The sequence below is a fragment of the Hydractinia symbiolongicarpus genome, chromosome 12 (genome assembly GCF_029227915.1).
Source record: "Hydractinia symbiolongicarpus strain clone_291-10 chromosome 12, HSymV2.1, whole genome shotgun sequence".
In the NCBI taxonomy this organism is placed as follows: Eukaryota; Metazoa; Cnidaria; class Hydrozoa; order Anthoathecata; family Hydractiniidae; genus Hydractinia; species Hydractinia symbiolongicarpus.
In genome coordinates, this window is record NC_079886.1 from 10,822,728 (window position 1) to 10,841,848 (window position 19,121).

At 43.5% G+C, this 19,121-nt stretch overlaps 1 protein-coding gene across 3 annotated transcripts in view; it reads left to right on the plus strand.

Annotated features, from left to right (window-relative positions):
* Window positions 1-19,035, plus strand: part of LOC130622008 (mucin-17-like) — a 42,521-nt gene extending 23,486 nt beyond the window's left edge. For 2 of the 3 annotated variants that reach the window (XM_057437401.1, XM_057437402.1), the window contains exons 15-18: window positions 239-15,846; window positions 16,523-16,899; window positions 17,800-18,176; window positions 18,347-19,035. In XM_057437401.1, the coding sequence (XP_057293384.1) occupies window positions 239-15,846; window positions 16,523-16,899; window positions 17,800-18,176; window positions 18,347-18,459 (16,475 nt within the window). In that variant the 3' untranslated portion in view covers window positions 18,460-19,035. The remainder of the gene's footprint in view (window positions 1-238; window positions 15,847-16,522; window positions 16,900-17,799; window positions 18,177-18,346) is intronic. The other variant, XM_057437403.1, reaches the window with a different exon arrangement.
* Window positions 19,036-19,121: the final 86 nt, after the last annotated feature.

Consider the following 19,121-nt stretch of genomic DNA (forward strand, 5'->3'; position numbering starts at 1 on the left):
TTTTTATTGAATTTCTGAATTTCTTATATATAATTTCTTACACTTCTCCTTTTTTTAAAAGATTAAAAAAACTAAAAATTTTTGGACAAGAAAACTTTCGGCAAACACAAATTTTGGACGGAAAAAATTTCGGAAAAAAAAACAATCCGAAAGTTTTTTTGTCTAAAAGTTTTCGCTTTTAATGTATATCATTTCTTTAAAAGAAAACAGTTTTAATCTTTTTCTACATCTTTTACAGCGTTCACACAGCCACAAAGTCCTACCACCGAAGTTAGTACAAAAAAATATGTCACTGAAAGTACTTTAACTACCACCGAAACTGCCGCAAGGGAGACTGACGCGTCTGTTGAAACTACTGCTCTTCCAATTACAGATTCCAATGAGAAAACTTCGTTAGGTTCGAAAGCAAGTGAAATTGATACCACCACTCTTTCGCCTGACGTGACTACTTCTGAGGTTCAAACTGATAAGAAGGTTGACGTCACTGTTCCCGAAACCACTGTTTCTCCTAACACAGAGAACAAAATTTCCACATCACCAAACATACAGACCACAGCAGCAACTACAGACGAAGTTGAAACCGAATCTGTTGTTGAAACAACACTTGGCCCTGATACCACTGTTGCCAATGTTGCAGGCCAAACTTATCCTGTGAGCCACAGTACATCCCCTCCGATCTCAAGTGCTTCCTCTTCCACACAATCTAAATCATCCGTAGCCGACGCTGAAACTACATTCGAGCCTACGAAGACCACCGGCGAAGAAAAAACTGAGAACCTCTTGGCAACCACAAAGTCATCTAAAGTTACCCCCGAAACTGTCGCAAGGGAGACTGACGCGTCTGTTGAAACTACTGCTCTTCCAATTACAGATTACAATGAGAAAACTTCGTTAGGTTCCAAAGCAAGTGAAATTGATACCACCACTCTTTCACCTGACGTGACTACTTCTGCAGTTCAAACTGATAAGGAGGTTGGCGTGACTGTTCCCGAAGCCACTGTTTCTGCTAACACAGAGAGCAAAATTTCTACATCACAAAACATACAGACCACTGCAGCAACTACAGACGAAGTTGAAACCGAATCTGTTGTTGAAACAACACTTGGCCCTGATACCACTGTTGCCAATGTTGGAGGCCAAACTGATCCTGTGAGCCACAGTACACCCCCTCCAATCACAAGTGCTTCCTCTTCCACACAACCTAAATCATCCGTAGCCGACGCTGAAACTACATTCGAGCCCACGGAGACCACCGGCGAGGAAAAAACTGAGAACCTTTTGGCAACCACAAAGTCATCTAAAGTTACCACCGAAACTGTCGCAAGTGAGACTGACGAGTCTGTTGAAACTACTGCTCCTCCAATTACAGATTCCAATGAGAAAACTTCGTTAGGTTCGAAAGCAAGTGAAATTGGTACTACCACTCTTTCGCCTGACGTCACTACTTCTGAGGTTCAAACTGATAAGAAGGTTGACGTCACTGTTCCCGAAACCACTGTTTCTGCTAACACAGAGAGGAAAATTTCTACACCGCAAGACATACAGACCACAGCAGCAACTACAGACGAAGTTGAAACCGAATCTGTTGTTGAAACAACACTTGGCCCTGATACCACTGTTGCCAATGTTGCAGGCCAAACTTATCCTGTGGGCCACAGTACATCCCCTCCGATCACAAGTGTTTCCTCTTCCACACAATCTAAATCATCCGTAGCCGACGCTGAAACTACATTCGAGCCCACGAAGACCACCGGTGAGGAAAAAACTGAGAACCTTATGGCAACCACAAAGTCATCTAAAGTTACCCCCGAAACTGTCGCAAGGGAGACTGATGCGTCTGTTGAAACTACTGCTCTTCCAATTACAGATTCCAATGAGAAAACTTCGTTAGGTTCCAAAGCAAGTGAAATTGATACCACCACTCTTTCACCTGACGTGACTACTTCTGCAGTTCAAACTGATAAGGAGGTTGGCGTGACTGTTCCCGAAGCCACTGTTTCTGCTAACACAGAGAGCAAAATTTCTACATCACAAAACATACAGACCACTGCAGCAACTACAGACGAAGTTGAAACCGAATCTGTTGTTGAAACAACACTTGGCCCTGATACCACTGTTGCCAATGTTGGAGGCCAAACTGATCCTGTGAGCCACAGTACACCCCCTCCAATCACAAGTGCTTCCTCTTCCACACAACCTAAATCATCCGTAGCCGACGCTGAAACTACATTCGAGCCCACGGAGACCACCGGCGAGGAAAAAACTGAGAACCTTTTGGCAACCACAAAGTCATCTAAAGTTACCCCCGAAACTGTCGCAAGGGAGACTGACGAGTCTGTTGAAACTACTGCTCCTCCAATTACAGATTCCAATGAGAAAACTTCGTTAGGTTCCAAAGCAAGTGAAATTGGTACTACCACTCTTTCGCCTGACGTGACTACTTCTGCAGTTCAAACTGATAAGAAGGTTGACTTGACTGTTCCCGAAGCCACTGTTTCTGCTAACACAGAGAGCAAAATTTCTACATCACAAAACATACAGACCACTGCAGCAACTACAGACGAAGTTAAAACCGAATCTGTTGTTGAAACAACACTTGGCCCTGATACCACTGTTGCCAATGTTGGAGGCCAAACTGATCCTGTGGGCCACAGTACATCCCCTCCAATCACAAGTGCTTCCTCTTCCACACAATCTAAATCATCCGTAGCCGGTGCTGAAACTACATTCGAGCCCACGAAGACCACCGGTGAGGAAAAAACTGAGAACCTTTTGGCAACCACAAAGTCATCTAAAGTTACCACCGAAACTGTCGCAAGGGAGACTGACGCGTCTGTTGAAACTACTGCTCTTCCAATTACAGATTCCAATGAGAAAACTTCGTTAGGTTCCAAAGCAAGTGAAATTGATACCACCACTCTTTCACCTGACGTAACTACTTCTGCAGTTCAAACTGATAAGGAGGTTGACGTGACTGTTCCCGAAGCCACAGTTTCTGCTAACACAGAGAGCAAAATTTCTACATCACAAAACATACAGACCACTGCAGCAACTACAGACGAAGTTGAAACCGAATCTGTTGTTGAAACAACACTTGGCCCTGATACCACTGTTGCCAATGTTGGAGGTCAAACTGATCCTGTGGGCCACAGTACATCCCCTCCAATCACAAGTGCTTCCTCTTTCACACAATCTAAATCATCCGTAGCCGGTGCTGAAACTACATTCGAGCCCACGAAGACCACCGGTGAGGAAAAAACTGAGAACCTTTTGGCAACCACAAAGTCATCTAAAGTTACCACCGAAACTGTCGCAAGGGAGACTGACGCGTCTGTTGAAACTACTGCTCTTCCAATTACAGATTCCAATGAGAAAACTTCGTTAGGTTCGAAAGCAAGTGAAATTGGTACTACCACTCTTTCGCCTGACGTCACTACTTCTGAGGTTCAAACTGATAAGAAGGTTGACGTCACTGTTCCCGAAACCACTGTTTCTGCTAACACAGAGAGGAAAATTTCTACACCGCAATACATACAGACCACAGCAGCAACTACAGACGAAGTTGAAACCGAATCTGTTGTTGAAACAACACTTGGCCCTGATACCACTGTTGCCAATGTTGCAGGCCAAACTTATCCTGTGGGCCACAGTACATCCCCTCCGATCACAAGTGCTTCCTCTTCCACACAATCTAAATCATCCGTAGCCGACGCTGAAACTACATTCGAGCCCACGGAGACCACCGGCGAAGAAAAAACTGAGAACCTCTTGGCAACCACAAAGTCATCTAAAGTTACCCCCGAAACTGTCGCAAGGGAGACTGACGCGTCTGTTGAAACTACTGCTCTTCCAATTACAGATTCCAATGAGAAAACTTCGTTAGGTTCCAAAGCAAGTGAAATTGATACCACCACTCTTTCACCTGACGTGACTACTTCTGCAGTTCAAACTGATAAGGAGGTTGACGTGACTGTTCCCGAAGCCACTGTTTCTGCTAACACAGAGAGCAAAATTTCTACATCACAAAACATACAGACCACTGCAGCAACTACAGACGAAGTTGAAACCGAATCTGTTGTTGAAACAACACTTGGCCCTGATACCACTGTTGCCAATGTTGGAGGCCAAACTGATCCTGTGAGCCACAGTACACCCCCTCCAATCACAAGTGCTTCCTCTTCCACACAACCTAAATCATCCGTAGCCGACGCTGAAACTACATTCGAGCCCACGAAGACCACCGGTGAGGAAAAAACTGAGAACCTTTTGGCAACCACAAAGTCATCTAAAGTTACCACCGAAACTGTCGCAAGGGAGACTGACGCGTCTGTTGAAACTACTGCTCTTCCAATTACAGATTCCAATGAGAAAACTTCGTTAGGTTCCAAAGCAAGTGAAATTGATACCACCACTCTTTCACCTGACGTGACTACTTCTGCAGTTCAAACTGATAAGGAGGTTGACGTGACTGTTCCCGAAGCCACTGTTTCTGCTAACACAGAGAGCAAAATTTCTACATCACAAAACATACAGACCACTGCAGCAACTACAGACGAAGTTGAAACCGAATCTGTTGTTGAAACAACACTTGGCCCTGATACCACTGTTGCCAATGTTGGAGGCCAAACTGATCCTGTGAGCCACAGTACACCCCCTCCAATCACAAGTGCTTCCTCTTCCACACAACCTAAATCATCCGTAGCCGACGCTGAAACTACATTCGAGCCCACGGAGACCACCGGCGAGGAAAAAACTGAGAACCTTTTGGCAACCACAAAGTCATCTAAAGTTACCACCGAAACTGTCGTAAGTGAGACTGACGAGTCTGTTGAAACTACTGCTCCTCCAATTACAGATTCCAATGAGAAAAGTTCGTTAGGTTCCAAAGCAAGTGAAATTGATACCACCACTCTTTCACCTGACGTGACTACTTCTGCAGTTCAAACTGATAAGGAGGTTGACGTGACTGTTCCCGAAGCCACTGTTTCTGCTAACACAGAGAGCAAAATTTCTACATCACAAAACATACAGACCACTGCAGCAACTACAGACGAAGTTGAAACCGAATCTGTTGTTGAAACAACACTTGGCCCTGATACCACTGTTGCCAATGTTGGAGACCAAACTGATCCTGTGGGCCACAGTACATCCCCTCCAATCACAAGTGCTTCCTCTTCCACACAATCTAAATCATCCGTAGCCGGTGCTGAAACTACATTCGAGCCCACGAAGACCACCGGTGAGGAAAAAACTGAGAACCTTTTGGCAACCACAAAGTCATCTAAAGTTACCACCGAAACTGTCGCAAGTGAGACTGACGCGTCTGTTGAAACTACTGCTCTTCCAATTACAGATTCCAATGAGAAAACTTCGTTAGGTTCCAAAGCAAGTGAAATTGATACCACCACTCTTTCACCTGACGTGACTACTTCTGCAGTTCAAACTGATAAGGAGGTTGACGTGACTGTTCCCGAAGCCACTGTTTCTGCTAACACAGAGAGCAAAATTTCTACATCACAAAACATACAGACCACTGCAGCAACTACAGACGAAGTTGAAACCGAATCTGTTGTTGAAACAACACTTGGCCCTGATACCACTGTTGCCAATGTTGGAGGCCAAACTGATCCTGTGAGCCACAGTACACCCCCTCCAATCACAAGTGCTTCCTCTTCCACACAACCTAAATCATCCGTAGCCGACGCTGAAACTACATTCGAGCCCACGGAGACCACCGGCGAGGAAAAAACTGAGAACCTTTTGGCAACCACAAAGTCATCTAAAGTTACCACCGAAACTGTCGTAAGTGAGACTGACGAGTCTGTTGAAACTACTGCTCCTCCAATTACAGATTCCAATGAGAAAAGTTCGTTAGGTTCCAAAGCAAGTGAAATTGATACCACCACTCTTTCACCTGACGTGACTACTTCTGCAGTTCAAACTGATAAGGAGGTTGACGTGACTGTTCCCGAATCCACTGTTTCTGCTAACACAGAGAGCAAAATTTCTACATCACAAAACATACAGACCACTGCAGCAACTACAGACGAAGTTGAAACCGAATCTGTTGTTGAAACAACACTTGGCCCTGATACCACTGTTGCCAATGTTGGAGGCCAAACTGATCCTGTGGGCCACAGTACATCCCCTCCAATCACAAGTGCTTCCTCTTCCACACAATCTAAATCATCCGTAGCCGGTGCTGAAACTACAATGGAGCCTACGAAGACCACCGTCGAGGAGAAAACTGAGAACGTCTTGGCAACCACAAAGTCATCTAAAGTTACCACCCAAACTGTCCCAAGGGAGACTAACGCGTCTGCTGAAACTACTGCTTCTCCAATTACAGATTCCGATGAGAAAACTTCGTTAGGTTCCAAAGCAAGTGAAATTGATACCACCACTCTTTCACCTGACGTGACTACTTCTGCAGTTCAAACTGATAAGGAGGTTGACGTTACTGTTCCCGAAACCACTGTTTCTCCTAACACAGAGAACAAAATTTCCACATCACCAAACATACAGACCACAGCAGCAACTACAGACGAAGTTGAAACCGAATCTGTTGTTGAAACAACACTTGTCCCTGATACCACTGTTGCCAATGTTGGAGGCCACACTGATCCTGCGGGCCACAGTACATCCCCTCCAATCACAAGTGCTTCCTCTTCCACACAATCTAAATCATCCGTAGCCGGTGCTGAAACTACATTCGAGCCCACGAAGACCACCGGTGAGGAAAAAACTGAGAACCTTTTGGCAACCACAAAGTCATCTAAAGTTACCACCGAAACTGTCGCAAGGGAGACTGACGCGTCTGTTGAAACTACTGCTCTTCCAATTACAGATTCCAATGAGAAAACTTCGTTAGGTTCCAAAGCAAGTGAAATTGATACCACCACTCTTTCACCTGACGTGACTACTTCTGCAGTTCAAACTGATAAGGAGGTTGACGTGACTGTTCCCGAAGCCACTGTTTCTGCTAACACAGAGAGCAAAATTTCTACATCACAAAACATACAGACCACTGCAGCAACTACAGACGAAGTTGAAACCGAATCTGTTGTTGAAACAACACTTGGCCCTGATACCACTGTTGCCAATGTTGGAGGCCAAACTGATCCTGTGAGCCACAGTACACCCCCTCCAATCACAAGTGCTTCCTCTTCCACACAACCTAAATCATCCGTAGCCGACGCTGAAACTACATTCGAGCCCACGGAGACCACCGGCGAGGAAAAAACTGAGAACCTTTTGGCAACCACAAAGTCATCTAAAGTTACCACCGAAACTGTCGTAAGTGAGACTGACGAGTCTGTTGAAACTACTGCTCCTCCAATTACAGATTCCAATGAGAAAAGTTCGTTAGGTTCCAAAGCAAGTGAAATTGATACCACCACTCTTTCACCTGACGTGACTACTTCTGCAGTTCAAACTGATAAGGAGGTTGACGTGACTGTTCCCGAAGCCACTGTTTCTGCTAACACAGAGAGCAAAATTTCTACATCACAAAACATACAGACCACTGCAGCAACTACAGACGAAGTTGAAACCGAATCTGTTGTTGAAACAACACTTGGCCCTGATACCACTGTTGCCAATGTTGGAGGCCAAACTGATCCTGTGGGCCACAGTACATCCCCTCCAATCACAAGTGCTTCCTCTTCCACACAATCTAAATCATCCGTAGCCGGTGCTGAAACTACATTCGAGCCCACGAAGACCACCGGTGAGGAAAAAACTGAGAACCTTTTGGCAACCACAAAGTCATCTAAAGTTACCACCGAAACTGTCGCAAGGGAGACTGACGCGTCTGTTGAAACTACTGCTCTTCCAATTACAGATTCCAATGAGAAAACTTCGTTAGGTTCCAAAGCAAGTGAAATTGATACCACCACTCTTTCACCTGACGTGACTACTTCTGCAGTTCAAACTGATAAGGAGGTTGACGTGACTGTTCCCGAAGCCACTGTTTCTGCTAACACAGAGAGCAAAATTTCTACATCACAAAACATACAGACCACTGCAGCAACTACAGACGAAGTTGAAACCGAATCTGTTGTTGAAACAACACTTGGCCCTGATACCACTGTTGCCAATGTTGGAGGCCAAACTGATCCTGTGAGCCACAGTACACCCCCTCCAATCACAAGTGCTTCCTCTTCCACACAACCTAAATCATCCGTAGCCGACGCTGAAACTACATTCGAGCCCACGGAGACCACCGGCGAGGAAAAAACTGAGAACCTTTTGGCAACCACAAAGTCATCTAAAGTTACCACCGAAACTGTCGTAAGTGAGACTGACGAGTCTGTTGAAACTACTGCTCCTCCAATTACAGATTCCAATGAGAAAAGTTCGTTAGGTTCCAAAGCAAGTGAAATTGATACCACCACTCTTTCACCTGACGTGACTACTTCTGCAGTTCAAACTGATAAGGAGGTTGACGTGACTGTTCCCGAATCCACTGTTTCTGCTAACACAGAGAGCAAAATTTCTACATCACAAAACATACAGACCACTGCAGCAACTACAGACGAAGTTGAAACCGAATCTGTTGTTGAAACAACACTTGGCCCTGATACCACTGTTGCCAATGTTGGAGGCCAAACTGATCCTGTGGGCCACAGTACATCCCCTCCAATCACAAGTGCTTCCTCTTCCACACAATCTAAATCATCCGTAGCCGGTGCTGAAACTACAATGGAGCCTACGAAGACCACCGTCGAGGAGAAAACTGAGAACGTCTTGGCAACCACAAAGTCATCTAAAGTTACCACCCAAACTGTCCCAAGGGAGACTAACGCGTCTGCTGAAACTACTGCTTCTCCAATTACAGATTCCGATGAGAAAACTTCGTTAGGTTCCAAAGCAAGTGAAATTGATACCACCACTCTTTCACCTGACGTGACTACTTCTGCAGTTCAAACTGATAAGGAGGTTGACGTTACTGTTCCCGAAACCACTGTTTCTCCTAACACAGAGAACAAAATTTCCACATCACCAAACATACAGACCACAGCAGCAACTACAGACGAAGTTGAAACCGAATCTGTTGTTGAAACAACACTTGTCCCTGATACCACTGTTGCCAATGTTGGAGGCCACACTGATCCTGCAGGCCACAGTACATCCCCTCCAATCACAAGTGCTTCCTCTTCCACACAATCTAAATCATCCGTAGCCGGTGCTGAAACTACATTCGAGCCCACGAAGACCACCGGTGAGGAAAAAACTGAGAACCTTTTGGCAACCACAAAGTCATCTAAAGTTACCACCGAAACTGTCGCAAGGGAGACTGACGCGTCTGTTGAAACTACTGCTCTTCCAATTACAGATTCCAATGAGAAAACTTCGTTAGGTTCCAAAGCAAGTGAAATTGATACCACCACTCTTTCACCTGACGTGACTACTTCTGCAGTTCAAACTGATAAGGAGGTTGACGTGACTGTTCCCGAAGCCACTGTTTCTGCTAACACAGAGAGCAAAATTTCTACATCACAAAACATACAGACCACTGCAGCAACTACAGACGAAGTTGAAACCGAATCTGTTGTTGAAACAACACTTGGCCCTGATACCACTGTTGCCAATGTTGGAGGCCAAACTGATCCTGTGGGCCACAGTACATCCCCTCCAATCACAAGTGCTTCCTCTTCCACACAATCTAAATCATCCGTAGCCGGTGCTGAAACTACATTCGAGCCCATGAAGACCACCGGTGAGGAAAAAACTGAGAACCTTTTGGCAACCACAAAATCATCTAAAGTTACCACCGAAACTGTCGCAAGGGAGACTGACGCGTCTGTTGAAACTACTGCTCTTCCAATTACAGATTCCAATGAGAAAACTTCGTTAGGTTCCAAAGCAAGTGAAATTGATACCACCACTCTTTCACCTGACGTGACTACTTCTGCAGTTCAAACTGATAAGGAGGTTGACGTGACTGTTCTCGAAGCCACTGTTTCTGCTAACACAGAGAGCAAAATTTCTACATCACAAAACATACAGACCACTGCAGCAACTACAGACGAAGTTGAAACCGAATCTGTTGTTGAAACAACACTTGGCCCTGATACCACTGTTGCCAATGTTGGAGGCCAAACTGATCCTGTGAGCCACAGTACACCCCCTCCAATCACAAGTGCTTCCTCTTCCACACAACCTAAATCATCCGTAGCCGACGCTGAAACTACATTCGAGCCCACGGAGACCACCGGCGAGGAAAAAACTGAGAACCTTTTGGCAACCACAAAGTCATCTAAAGTTACCACCCAAACTGTCCCAAGGGAGACTGACGCGTCTGCTGAAACTACTGCTTCTCCAATTACAGATTCCGATGAGAAAACTTCGTTAGGTTCGAAAGCAAGTGAAATTCGTACTACCACTCTTTCGCCTGACGTAACTACTTCTGAGGTTCAAACTGATAAGAAGGTTGACGTGACTGTTCCCGAAACCACTGCTTCTCCTAACACAGAGAACAAAATTTCCACATCACCAAACATACAGACCACAGCAGCAACTACAGACGAAGTTGAAACCGAATCTGTTGTTGAAACAACACTTGGCCCTGATACCACTGTTGCCAATGTTGGAGGCCAAACTGATCCTGTGGGCCACAGTACATCCCCTCCAATCACAAGTGCTTCCTCTTCCACACAATCTAAATCATCCGTAGCCGGTGCTGAAACTACAATGGAGCCTACGAAGACCACCGTCGAGGAGAAAACTGAGAACGTCTTGGCAACCACAAAGTCATCTAAAGTTACCACCCAAACTGTCCCAAGGAAGACTGACGCGTCTGCTGAAATTACTGCTTCTCCAATTACAGATTCCGATGAGAAAACTTCGTTAGGTTCGAAAGCAAGTGAAATTCGTACTACCACTCTTTCGCCTGACGTAACTACTTCTGAGGTTCAAACTGATAAGGAGGTTGACGTGACTGTTCCCGAAACCACTGCTTCTCCTAACACAGAGAACAAAATTTCCACATCACAAAACATACAGACCACAGCAGCAACTACAGACGAAGTTGAAACCGAGTCTGTTGTTGAAACAACACTTGGCCCTGATACCACTGTTGCCAATGTTGGAGGCCAAACTGATCCTGTGGGCCACAGTACATCCCCTCCAATCACAAGTGCTTCCTCTTCCACACAATCTAAATCATCCGTAGCCGACGCTGAAACTACATTCGAGCCCACGAAGGCCACTGGCGAGGAAAAAACTGAGAACCTTTTGGCAACCACAAAGTCATCTAAAGTTACCACCGAAACTGTAGCAAGGGAGACTGACGCGTCTGTTGAAACTACTGCTCTTCCAATTACAGATTCCAATGAGAAAACTTCGTTAGGTTCCAAAGCAAGTGAAATTGATACCACCACTCTTTCCCCTGACGTGACTACTTCTGCAGTTCAAACTGATAAGGAGGTTGACGTCACTGTTTCCGAAGCCACTGTTTCTGCTAACACAGAGAGCAAAATTTCTACATCACAAAACATACAGACCACTGCAGCAACTACAGACGAAGTTGAAACCGAATCTGTTGTTGAAACAACACTTGGCCCTGCTACCACTGTTGCCAATGTTGGAGGCCAAACTGATCCTGTGGGCCACAGTACATCCCCTCCAATCACAAGTGCTTCCTCTTCCACACAACCTAAATCATCCGTAGCCGACGCTGAAACTACATTCGAGCCCACGGAGACCACCGGCGAGGAAAAAACTGAGAACCTTTTGGCAACCACAAAGTCATCTAAAGTTACCACCGAAACTGTCGCAAGTGAGACTGACGCGTCTGTTGAAACTACTGCTCTTCCAATTACAGATTCCAATGAGAAAACTTCGTTAGGTTCCAAAGCAAGTGAAATTGATACCACCACTCTTTCGCCTGACGTGACTACTTCTAAGGTTCAAACTGATAAGAAGGTTGACGTGACTGTTCCCGAAACCACTGCTTCTCCTAACACAGAGAACAAAATTTCCACATCACAAAACATACAGACCACAGCAGCAACTACAGACGAAGTTGAAACCGAGTCTGTTGTTGAAACAACACTTGGCCCTGATACCACTGTTGCCAATGTTGGAGGCCAAACTGATCCTGTGGGCCACAGTACATCCCCTCCAATCACAAGTGCTTCCTCTTCCACACAATCTAAATCATCCGTAGCCGACGCTGAAACTACATTCGAGCCCACGAAGACCACTGGCGAGGAAAAAACTGAGAACCTTTTGGCAACCACAAAGTCATCTAAAGTTACCACCGAAACTGTAGCAAGGGAGACTGACGCGTCTGGTGAAACTACTGCTCTTCCAATTACAGATTCCAATGAGAAAACTTCGTTAGGTTCCAAAGCAAGTGCAATTGATACCACCACTCTTTCCCCTGACGTGATTACTTCTACAGTTCAAACTGATAAGGAGGTTGACGTGACTGTTCCCGAAACCACTGCTTCTCCTAACACAGAGAACAAAATTTCCACATCACAAAACATACAGACCACAGCAGCAACTACAGACGAAGTTGAAACCGAGTCTGTTGTTGAAACAACACTTGGCCCTGATACCACTGTTGCCAATGTTGGAGGCCAAACTGATCCTGTGGGCCACAGTACATCCCCTCCAATCAAAAGTGCTTCCTCTTCCACACAACCTAAATCATCCGTAGCCGACGCTGAAACTACATTCGAGCCCACGGAGACCACCGGCGAGGAAAAAACTGAGAACCTTTTGGCAACCACAAAGTCATCTAAAGTTACCACCGAAACTGTCGCAAGTGAGACTGACGCGTCTGTTGAAACTACTGCTCTTCCAATTACAGATTCCAATGAGAAAACTTCGTTAGGTTCCAAAGCAAGTGAAATTGATACCACCACTCTTTCGCCTGACGTGACTACTTCTGCAGTTCAAACTGATAAGGAGGTTGACGTTACTGTTCCCGAAACCACTGTTTCTCCTAACACAGAGAACAAATTTTCCACATCACCAAACATACAGACCACAGCACCAACTACAGACGAAGTTGAAACCGAATCTGTTGTTGAAACAACACTTGGCTCTGATACCACTGTTGCCAATGTTGGAGACCAAACTGATCCTGTGGGCCACAGTACATCCCCTCCAATCACAAGTGCTTCCTCTTCCACACAATCTAAATCATCCGTAGCCGGTGCTGAAACTACATTCGAGCCTGCGAAGACCACCGTCGAGGAGAAAACTGAGAACGTCTTGGCAACCACAAAGTCATCTAAAGTTACCACCGAAACTGTCGCAAGGGAGACTGACGCGTCTGCTGAAACTACTGCTTCTCCAATTACAGATTCCGATGAGAAAACTTCGTTAGGGTCGAAAGCAAGTGAAATTGATACCACCACTCTTTCGCCTGACGTGACTACTTCTGCAGTTCAAACTGATAAGGAGGTTGACGTTACTGTTCCCAAAACCACTGTTTCTCTTAACACAGAGAACAAAATTTCCACATCACAAAACATACAGACCACAGCAGCAACTACAGACGAAGTTGAAACCGAATCTGTTGTTGAAACAACACTTGGCCCAGATACCACTGTTGCCAATGTTGGAGGCCAAACTGATCCTGTGGGCCACAGTACATCCCCTCCAATCACAAGTGCTTCTTCTTCCACACAATCTAAATCATCCGTAGCCGGTCTTGAAACTACATTCGAGCCTACGAAGACCACCGTCGAGGAGAAAACTGAGAACGTCTTGGCAACCACAAAGTCATTTAAAGTTACCACCGAAACTGTCGCAAGGGAGACTGACGCGTCTGCTGAAACTACTGCTTCTCCAATTACAGATTCCGATGAGAAAACTTCGTTAGGTTCGACAGCAAGTGAAATTCGTACTACCACTCTTTCGCCTGACGTAACTACTTCTGAAGTTCAAACTGATAAGAAGGTTGACGTGACTGTTCCCGAAACCACTGTTTTTCCTTACACAGAGAACAAAATTTCCACATCACAAAACATACAGACCACAGCAGCAACTACAGACGAAGTTGAAACCGAGTCTGTTGTTGAAACAACACTTGGCCCTGATACCACTGTTGCCAATGTTGGAGGCCAAACTGATCCTGTGGGCCACAGTACATCCCCTCCAATCACAAGTGCTTTCTCTTCCACACAATCTAAATCATCCGTACCCGACGCTGAAACTACATTCGAGACCATGAAGACCACCGTCGAGGAGAAAACAGAGAACGTCTTGGCAACCACAAAGTCATCTAAAGCTACCACCGAAACTGTCACAAGGGAGACTGACGCGTCTGTTAAAACTACTGCTCTTCCAATTACTGATTCCAATAAGAAAACTTCGTTAGCTTCAAAATCAAGTGAAATTGATACCACCACTCTTTCGCCCGACATGACTACTTCTGAGGTTCAAACTGATAAGAAAGTTGACGTGACTGTTCCCGAAACCACTGTTTCTCCTAACACAGAGAACAAAATTTCCACATCACAAAACATACAGACCACAGCAGCAACTACAGACGAAGTTGAAACCGATTCTGTTGTTAAAACAACACTTGGCCCTGATACCACTGTTGCCAATGTTGGAGGCCAAACTGATCCTGTGGGCCACAGTACATCCCCTCCAATCACAAGTGCTTCCTCTTCCACACAATCTAAATCATCCGTAGCCGGTGCTGAAACTACATTCGCGCCTACGAAGACCACCGTCGAGGAGAAAACTGAGAACGTCTTGGCAACCACAAAGTCATCTAAAGTTACCACCGAAACTGTCGCAGGGGAGACTGACGGGTCTGTTGAAACTACTGCTCTTCCAATTACAGATTCCAATGAGAAAACTTCGTTAGGTTCCAAAGCAAGTGAAATTGATACCACCACTCTTTCGCCTGACGTGACTACTTCTGAGGTTCAAACTGAGAAGACGGGTGACGTGACTGTTCCCGAAACTACTGTTTCTGCTAACACAGAGAGCAAAATTTCTACATCACAAAACATACAGACCACACCAGCAACTACAGACGAAGTTGAAACCGAAAGTGATGTTGAAACAACACTTGGCCCTGATACCACTGTTGCCAATGTTGGAGGCCAAACTGATCCTGTGGGCCACGAAACATTACCTCCAATCACAAGTGCTTCCTCTTCCACACAATCTAAATCATCTAAAACTGGTGCTGAAACCACAATCAAACTAACGAAGACCACAGTCGAGGGAAAAACTGAGAATGTCTTGGCAACCACAAAGTCATCTAAAGTTATCACCGAATCTGTGGCAAGGGAGACTGAAGCGTCTGCTGAAATTACCACTTCACTAATGACAGATTTCAATGAGAAAACTGTTTCTGCTAACACAGAGAGCAAAATTTTTATATCACAAAACATACAGACCACACCAGTAAATACAGACGAAGTTGAAATCAAATCTATTGGTGAATCAACACTTGGCCCTGATGCCACTGTTGAGACTGTTCCCAAAGCCTCAGCGAAATCTCAACCTACTGAAAGTACTAAAATTGTTTTAGCAACTGATCTGGCCAAAACTACCAAATGGTATAAATCAGCTGGTTCCCCATCTCCTTCTATACCGTTTTTGATAACTCTGCCACCAACCGTCGATGTGCTTGAAGTTGTTGAGGACTGTCCAATGAGGATCAAGTGTTTGTCCAGTACAATGACAGTAGTTATTAATCAGCTGGACTTACCTGGTTTTGATGGGGAAAGCTTAAAAGTCGTTGACGACAGTGATTATTGCCGCCCTGTTTCTAATGGAACGCATTTGATTTTCAATGTGCCTCTTTATGGGTGTGGTACAACTCGACGGTACCTGAATTCAGCTATCGTTTACACGAATACGGTATGTATTTGCTTTGCTCGTTGAGTTTTGTTACACGTTGGAACTATATAAGTTTTTGTAACCGGATTAATAACTTTGATTTGGAATGAATACGTGATAATTATTTTTGATAATTCAATTGTGATCGTTTTAAGAAAGATTGTCGCGATCTGTTTTCAAATGATGGTGACAAATGAAGTCTTTTTACAAATGAAAGACCGTTTTACATTACAGCAATGTATTGCTAGTAATATATTGCAACGTATTGACAAAAAATGCAGATTATTGCCACAAAAAGTAGGCATAGTGTGAAAACAACCTGATATAGAAGACCGCAATATTCTAATAAATCGAGGAGGATAGAAAAGAAATCTATCCTCCCTGATAAAACCAAGCTGAGTTTGATTTAAAAAGATAATGCAGAAGAATTTCTTTTGTTTCGTAAATAGGTTTCGGTTATTTTATTAAAATCAACTCAAAAGAATTTGAATAAGTAAAACAAGAATTTAACAATATATTGTGAACAGCGTTTAGCAATATTCTACGCAATATTGGAAATGCTGGCACCGCATCTATGTAATATGAAACGGTCTTTATCAAGGGATAAGAACCAGCTTGTTTTACTCACCATTATGTTTTAAATAAAACTAATTCTTGGATCAAGGATTGTGAATGAGAAGAGACTTTTACTCTGTAGATTTTTGATCGAGCCGTGCCTGGAAGTTTGATTACACGTCGCAAGAAATTAAAAGTTCCCTTCTCTTGCGTGTATCCAACATCATCCAAGGTATCGGCCTTGGGTTTCCAGCTAAACGAGGTTGTGCCGAAGTTAATCAAGGAAGAACAAGGGTATGGAGAATTCCGAGTTTACATTAACCTATTTGAGGACAAGTCTTACAGTAAACCCTTGGTGGCTAGTGATTATCCGTACGAAGTGACAGTAGAAGATCGGTTATATTTTGAAGTAAAGCTTGACACAGATGATAAAAGACTGGTTGTGTTCGCTGAAAACTGTTCCGTTACACCAACAGATAAGCTCGATGACCCAAGGAAATATTATCTAACAAAGAGCGGGTATGTGTATATTAGATACCGCTTGTTTACGTATCAGCCAAAATAGTAGGCGAGATTTGATAGGTAGCGAGTTAAGAGATGCACGAAATACATACGGTAGCCAATGATCTCTACCGATATATTAAATACATATCCGTAGAGTATATCCATTTTATGGTCCTTTTTTATACTCTTCGCTTTTGGTTACCTTTTTCGTACAAAATTTGTGTTTGTTGCTTATCACAGTGAACCGTGTCACAGCGTCGCTCACGCATGTGCTTGGTATCAAATATTTCGCATTGCACTGTTGTTTGTTGTTTTTCTTTGACGAAATAACATATAATGTTTCCATAAATTAAAAACAAAACATTTCATTTTATTTAACCCGTTCCGCAAAACATCAACAGATAAAGAGGAAAATACGGAGAAATCGTTATTTTCTTGCTACGGTATGATGAAGTAATCATCACCTTCAGTTATGCCATTCAACGCAATGATCATCGTACTCTTTCCGTGTTGATATTTGTCTATCTTTAACATATTTTGTCCGTGTCGTTGCACAATTTGATTTTGACGCTGGAACAGACAACATTCAGCTGACATTTGAGAATACACTATTTAAAACCTAATTTGTTTCGGTATTATGAGCATAAGTATTTTCTTAAAAGAAATGAGGACGATTTAGAACCGCTAATACCCTAAAGTCTCTAACTAACTCTCCGTGTATATTACGTCTCCCTCAAATAAATGCCCCTTTTATAAACCCCCCCCCCCCCCCCCCCCCCCCCCTATTTAATCTTCTGCACGAAAAAGAAATTACTTTTCTTTCTATAATTAGCAAAAACCAATTAAACTTCCTCGGCGTTTGTTTAAGATTTAAAGTATACAATATGTCGACTGTTTTCGATTTAAATGTTTTAGTTGTAAAACAGACCCCACAGTAAGGGATCACCCCTCACCTGCAAATGCCCATCGTATGAGCTACGAGTCGTTCTCCTTCGTTGGCGTGGATTCTTCTATTACTTACCTGCAATGTGATGTTTTAATATGTGACAACAATGCGCCTGACCAAAGGTGTAAAAACCGGGAGTGCTTAGAGGAAAATGTACGGCGCCGACGAAATAAACGTAGTTATGGTAATCACCAGTCTCTGTGGAGGAGTGCTGATGCCTTCAACATTCACAGTGGACCAGTCATGGTTACCAACCGAAGAACGCACCACGCTAGAGTGCAAAAAAGTATCGATTCTCAGCCAGTACATAAACCTGGTCAAAAATTGTTGTATCACGAACGACCGGGTGAGTTTTTTTAAATATTGCTTCGTGTGCAGCTCTCTGCCTCCTATTCTCGATAATAAAACAGAGACTAGACAGCGAGTCCTGGAAAAGAAGTTTTTTTTTGTTACAATTCTTCTGACATCATTTTTTGGTGAATTTTTTAAATTTAGATTTGCTTATTTGTTTTTCAGCAAATCTGGTGCTCTTCATTTCAACCATGGTTGGTGTAACACTCTTCATCGTAGTGGTTTTTATATATATCGCGAAAGCAAAAAATACCGATAAAATTCCAACGTTGCCTTAACGAGAATTTTTTATCGATAATTTCGATCAAAACGTGACTAAGAGACAGAAATGGCGTTGGACAATCATTTCTTACCAGAGAATTTGCAGTAAAAAGTTCTTCGGTTCCATATCAGAATTTTTTTTAAAAAAAAAATGTGACTAATTTTTTGTAGATATTTTTATAACAATCAAACCAAAAATCTTTGTCATAAATATTTTTTCCATAGAATTAGAGAGTTTGTTTTTGTTGTTGTTTTTTTTTTTTGATTTGTTTTTGTTCGTATTTGGAGGAAGAGGTATTAAGTTATGTCACTCAACTCTGAAAATATACACCTCATTGTATATCTGTGTGAAACATACCTCTCGTGTACACTTTAAGGTGTAGTTTTAACAAAGAAATGTATGTCTCGCTTGCTCTCATCTTCGACTTATATTGAATGCACTGATTTTCAGTGGCGGCATTTTTGTTTTATAATAGATCACATAATATGTGTTTTGTAGTTTGTTAACGTTCGTACTTAGAAAGTTTACTGAAATTGATATTTATAAAAAGCTTACTTTTATTAGGTATTTTTTACCAATTCATTTGTTTGAACACCACGACTTTTCATTTGATTTTGACAGATATCCGCCGTCCTTGAAACATTTTTGTAATATATTATCTTTCTACATAAACAGGTA